General features: G+C 37.2%; 1 protein-coding gene across 1 annotated transcript; it reads left to right on the top strand.

The window, feature by feature from the left end:
• Positions 1-2317: 2317 nt before the first annotated feature.
• LOC137725149 (glycerate dehydrogenase-like) lies at positions 2318-6329 on the top strand. The gene is made up of 13 exons (XM_068463740.1): positions 2318-2693; positions 2787-2870; positions 3243-3383; positions 3651-3772; positions 3868-3949; positions 4753-4825; positions 4901-4992; positions 5077-5151; positions 5261-5368; positions 5462-5539; positions 5679-5723; positions 5879-5993; positions 6067-6329. Exons 1-13 carry the CDS (start codon positions 2571-2573, stop codon positions 6087-6089), a joined length of 1161 nt encoding a protein of 386 aa, XP_068319841.1. The 5' UTR covers positions 2318-2570; the 3' UTR covers positions 6090-6329.
• Positions 6330-6619: the final 290 nt, after the last annotated feature.

Genomic DNA, 6619 nt, shown 5'->3' with positions numbered 1-6619 from the left:
TTGGATCAAAATATGGTTTTTCGAGAACCAACCTAGCCATTTCCTTAATTCACAAATATATAGCCAAGAATAAGCAACTATCTATGGTCCGGTGATATTTTTTTTTCACACATAAGTTAGAAGTTTTGAATTCGTCTTATATTCGAATCTCGTAGATGACAAATTTAATAACAAATTATGTTGTCTATTATGTTGCTTAGCCGAACTTCTCATTTTTTTAGTGTAAAATAATTTTATACTTAAAAATAAAAATTAAGAATGGAAAGCAAATGTGAGTGAGTTGCTGTCGTTTGGTACTATTTTGAAAGAAAATTGTAAGACAAATCCTATGGCCACATTTTGTCCACAATACTCGGAATTTGAAGAAATAGAAATACTAGTAGCCGTCACGTTACCTTATTTCTTCCCATCCCTTTCCACTTTCTTCAAAGATTATCATTCATCATTCACCGTTGATGCTTGTCATGGTCAAAAACTCACCATGCCGTCCATTGCCCATATTTAGTAGCTTTCCCACTCAACCATCTTTCGATGCAATTATAACCTATTTAAAGAGATATATATTTTTCTTGTAAATAGTCTCTTAGATTGACCGAGTCATCTTATTAATCTTTTGCTTTGAAAAAAATTAAGAATAACATTAACTGATTTCGAAAGTGAGAGACGCAGATGAGAGGTTTGGTTGATCATCGAAACTATTTGCGATATGAATCTTTTTGTTAATTATTTTGAGCATCAAATTAAAAATCTATGGACAAGAATGAATAAGTTCAATAAACTTTAAGTATTATATTAAATTTAATTCGATCACGCATAATAGTGACACATAATATTTGGATAATTTAGCTCTCATAAACTGAGACGATGTTAAAATGTGAGTATTCAAGTAGAAATCAATATTTTGCTTGAAGTTTAACTAGTTGGCAGATAAATAAGTTGGTCCGAGTTTGTTGGAGGATGATGAAATTTGGACAAAGGATAAAAGGTTCACATTACAAATGGATGAAGTCACTCAAAAGCACGTTAACTACGCACTCCTACGGATTCATGCCCTCACGCTTGCATGTGCACACCACACGCACTTACAACTCCAACAGTATGAGTAAGCCTAACGTGGTTGTGGCTTCCTACCCACCTTATGTTTATGTTTGCTTCATAAAGCCAGACATCAAGTGAAATTTGTTAAAATAAGAAATTTGTTAGTATTTTAAGAATGAACGAGGATTCTTTCTAGATTCTCTTTGTGAGAATCTCTGAGATCCTCTAATCATATCCGTTCATCGTACATCGTGTGATCAGTTTTCGTCAGGTACTGTTTATTTTTAATTTTAAATAAAAAGATTTATAATAATAATTTCTGACCGTATGATATATGATGAACGAATGTGATTAGAAGATATTCAGATTTTTACAAAGAGAATTCAAAAAAGATCCTCATTCTTTTAGAATATCCATCTCTTTTCTTTCAAGATTGGATTTGCCATGTTTTGCTTCATTCGCTTTCATTTTTGGTCCAAAAAAATGGTAACTCCAACCCAAGTGTTGTCAAGTTTGGGATTTGGGCCTAAAACTCAAGCCTGATGACTAAATTTCCAACAACGCCCATTAGACCCACTTTCACAAGTATCTTCATTCTATACATGTTGCATTAACTTATACCAACTTTACTTTGATGAAATGAACATTGGAGTATTTTCGACTTCCTCTACGTTTATTAACACGTATGAAATAAAAAAGTGACCCCGTCCGGTAGTCCAATTTGTAATTTTATACCTGAAAACTATAAATTAGATTGCTTAGGTGAGTAGAAGAGTATTATCAATAACATACATTAGCTCATACCTAGTCAAAGCTAAAGATTAAGTAAATTTCAACTATAGACAAAATAGTCGCTTATAAAATTGTCCATGGTGGTCCATTGGTCCCTTTCCAAATCACCTATACAAACAAATGGCAAAAGAACCACGAGCTGGTGGTCCATTGGTAAATGGCGGATTACGAGACTTTTTTAAAACTAAAAACTAGAGGTCTCGGGTTCGAAACCTGCTGCTGGTGCTAGTGTGGAAGCCAGACTTATACCCATATGGAGGCTGAAATGCCTGTGGGTCTTTTCGGCCCCCGAAAGGAATGGATAATCGTGTGTTGCCACCAGTTGTCTCCTTAAAAAAAAAAAAACCAAATGGCAAAAGGGTTACGTGTCATCCAACCCAATAAGCTATGTCACCACCGTTATCTTATTCACAATGAGAGGTCCTCCAAGCATGAACACTCCTCCACCTCACCTCCACCTCTCAATTTAAAACACACATCCTATCTGTACAGAAAATATTCACAATATCCACCAAGCCACCATCTAAACCTGCACCCTTCAGATCCATAGCTCCACTCAACCACATATCAACAGTCAACAGTCGCAGTCAATCTTACGAGTGAAGACATACATCTTATTGTGCACCACACCGCACCATATCATCACTGTTATTAGAACCACAAGTTTTTAAAGACACTGCTCTCGGTGCTTCCACAGTCAGCATACTGCATACCCCTTGAGCTGCTGACAAAGATTTTCAATGGCAAAGCCAGTTTCAATTGAAGTGTGGAATCCCAGTGGCAAATACAGAGTTGTCAGCACAAAACCCATGCCTGGAACTCGCTGGATCAATCTCTTAATTGAGCAGGATTGCAGAGTTGAGGTAATATTTCCTTTTTTTTTTAATTTTTTTTTTGGATTTTGGATCAGTTTTTTGTGAATTTGATGAGAAAATGTTTAATGGTTGTGTATTTAGATATGCACACAGAAGAAAACAATTCTGTCTGTTGAGGATATCATTGCTCTAATTGGAGATAAGTGTGATGGAGTTATTGGACAGGTAAAATCTTAGACTCTTCTTTCTTCTTCTTTGACCCTTATAATTTTGATTTCTTATTATTGTAATTAGTGTGGTACCCTTCGGAGTTGTTAATATTCGCGAGAAACATTTTAAGAATCAAACTTTAGAAGGAAAAAAGGGTCACTTTATCAACATATAATGCATGGGGCAATAATAGTCACATGCATTAACAGTTGAGTTTGTAAGGGTGAATGCTCTTGACTAACTGAAGTGGAAGCCGCTTGCGTCAAGGGGTTTCCATCTTCAAAATAGTGTTTTTAACTATGAGAGAGAGTTTCGAGGGACTTATACGTGAATTTCCCTTTTTATTATTCAAGGTTGTTGAGTGGGGGTTGTGGTTTTGGTTTTCAGTTGACAGAAGACTGGGGAGAGACTTTGTTCTCAGCACTGAGCAGGGCAGGAGGCAAAGCCTTCAGCAACATGGCCGTTGGCTACAACAATGTGGATGTTGATGCTGCTAACAAGTATGGAGTTGTTGTTGGGAACACACCTGTAAGTTTTTCACTCTTACTCTCTTTTTTTTCCGCGTTTTTCACATGTTAAGTCTTTGATAATGTCAAATTTAAAGAAAAACATTTCAAGCACAATACTTTAGAAAAACACCATGTTGGCTTTTCAACGGGAGATTTCGCAGCACCAGAGTAATTTCGCAACTAAGAATCAATTAAAACATGACAAGTGAATCGCAACCAACATGCTTGCAGATTTCTGTTGGGAGAATTCGGGATATTGAAATGAATTTGTTGCTTGTATGGTTAGGGAGTACTTACAGAAACTACAGCAGAGCTGGCAGCTTCACTTTCTTTATCGGCCGCTAGAAGAATAGTTGAAGCGGATGAGTTTATGAGGGCCGGCTTATACGATGGATGGCTTCCTAATCTGTATGACTACCTTGTTTACCGTTAACCATCAATTCATCATTTGTCCTTTCATGTTACATGAACTACAACTTAATTTGTTTCTTTTACCATGGCAGATTTGTGGGAAACTTGCTCAAAGGGCAAACTGTCGGTGTGATTGGAGCTGGCCGTATAGGTTCTGCATATGCCAGAATGATGGTATTTTTCCTGGTCCAATATGTTGAATCTTATGTTTGGTTCATCTGATAACGGCTTAGGGCTGGTTTGGTATTGCTGTGCTTTGAAAAAAAGCTGCTTCTGCTGTGCTGTGAGAATAAGCAGCTGTGAAATAAAGCAGCAGAGTGTTTGGTAAACTTTTTTGTAAAAGTGCTTTTGAAAAAAAAAAAGCAGTATTAGAGTGTTTGATAAACTTTTATGTAAAACAGATGTGAAAAAAAGCTGATTTTTCAAAGCTGGGTTTTGCAACTTCTTGTTTTTGGCTTTTTTTCACCCAAAACTGTGAAAAAAAGCTGAAGCTGAGTGTTTACCAAACACAAAAACAGCTCCCAGCTTTTTTCAGAATCACCTCAGTACCAAACCAGGTCTTAGTCTAGTGATTGGCATGCATAAACTTGTTTTAAGCACCTTGAAGTAGGATTTTTACAAAATTAATGGACTTTACAGGAATTTTAATCAGAATTTGGGATGATATAACTTACCAGGAACACGAAAGATTTTGTAAACAGTTGCTACCTGTCCAAGTTCTACTGCATTGTTCCCTTCTATAATGTAGGCTTGGGGGAATGCTTCATATACGTTCAGTTGTGTGACAGATAGATCAACCATCTTGAATACATACTATGTATTGACAATCACAGAACTAACCGTTATTTGAATTTTTCAACTTTCTTTTCCTTTATCCCCTGCTAATTGTTTACAACTTATCGTTGATGATCTTAATAAGTGATTCCAATTAGTGAATAACCGCAAATGCAACTGAAATTACTGTTGATTTCTAACAGGTTGAAGGTTTCAAGATGAACCTAATTTACTATGATCTATACCAGGCTACCCGGCTAGAAAAGTTTGTTACAGGCACGTCCAGTTGGTTTATTGCATAAATCTTCTTGCTCCACACTTTGCTGATACCTGTATGTTCCATTGTTCCAGCTTACGGTCAGTTCCTAAAAGCTAATGGTGAACAGCCCGTGACTTGGAAAAGAGCATCAAGCATGGAGGAGGTGCTCCGAGAAGCAGATGTGGTAGGGCTTTCGCTCTCCTCACCCCTCTTTTTTCATTTCTTCTTACCCCCTTTATAATGGTGTGGTTTTTTATTCTTATTCTAGATAAGCCTTCACCCAATTCTGGATAAAACCACTTATCATCTGGTCAACAAAAACAGTCTGGCAATTATGAAGAAGGTGAAGTTCGAAATAACACTTCTTATTTGTATAATGCACATACGTATTATGTTACGTATACACCTGGAATGTATTTACCTGTTGAATAATGTGTCGGATATATCTACAGGAAGCAGTCCTTGTAAACTGTAGCAGAGGGCCTGTGATTGATGAAGTGGCTCTTGTAGAACATTTGAAACAAAACCCTATGTTTCGAGTTGGCCTGGATGTCTTTGAGGTAAAAAAGCGCACCTAATTCCTTGTCGAATTCCAATCTTCTTTTGGACACCATCTATGATATTTAAGTGGTTTGTAAATGGTGTTGTATCAGGATGAGCCTTACATGAAACCTGGTCTTGCCGACCTGAAGAATGCTGTTGTGGTACCTCACATTGCTTCTGCTTCGAAGGTAATTGCTGTCCATGTTGTTTACGTTCAAACACTTTTAAGGATTCTATTTGAGAACATAAAGATTTGTTGCCTTATCAAGTGAGTAATTAGAATAACTCAGATCAGAGAGTAACCGTGTCCCTTTCCGGTCTTTGTAGTGGACTCGTGAAGGAATGGCAACACTAGCTGCCCTCAATGTCCTGGTATGTCACCAATGTAACTATCGGAAAAAGGCAGAAAAGAAATTAAATAGAATCGCAGCATTTGAAATAGCTCACATCATTCAAAAATGGCTTCAAAATTTTGTCTGCAGCTTTGGCACTAAAGTACTGACATGCCTTACATTGTTATGATTCAGGGAAAAATTAAAGGATACCCTGTTTGGTCGAATCCAAACCAGGTAGAACCATTTCTCAACGAGAATGCTCCACCACCAGCTGCCAGTCCTAGCATTGTCAACTCGAAGGCCTTAGGTAATAAGCCTTCAAAACTTTGCCAACATCATGCAGGAAAATCATCTGTGCTGAGACTTGTGTTCCAATGCAGGCTTACCAGTTTCAAGGCTGTGAGCGTCGATGCAAATGATTACATTCGGGGCCTTCCTGGTGCAAACAGAGTAACTCATACGGAAGGAAAAATCCAGGCAGTGTCTTGCGAGCGTGCAATGCGGAAGAATGCTAACGATAGTGTATATTTTAAGGATGGATGTGGAGAAACATGTATCTGTTATATATTTGTGCTATAAAATACTGGCTTCAGATTAATCCTGCAGTGTATGAGATGTTATTAATGAAATCTTTCATCTGCAATTTCAAAATCCTTTCATTCTACTTGTGGCATTATTGGAAGGCACTTTCTTCCTTAATTCAAGGGATTAATCATCTCCCTTAATTCAAGGGGATGTTATTTTATTATTCCCTAAGCCAGACAACTTCCTTAATTCAAGGGATTAATCATCTCCCTTAATTCAAGGGGATGTTATTTTATTATTCCCTAAGCCAGACAACTTCCATAATTCAAGAGTGCTTTCTTCCTTAATCATCTCCCTTAATTCAAGGGGATGTTATTTTATTTTTCCCTAAACCAGCCGTTGTGGTGT

This window comes from Pyrus communis, chromosome 2, assembly GCF_963583255.1.
Source record: "Pyrus communis chromosome 2, drPyrComm1.1, whole genome shotgun sequence".
NCBI lineage: Eukaryota > Viridiplantae > Streptophyta > Magnoliopsida > Rosales > Rosaceae > Pyrus > Pyrus communis.
The sequence above is the reverse complement of the archived record's forward strand: the minus strand, read 5'-3'. Positions and strand labels throughout refer to the sequence as shown.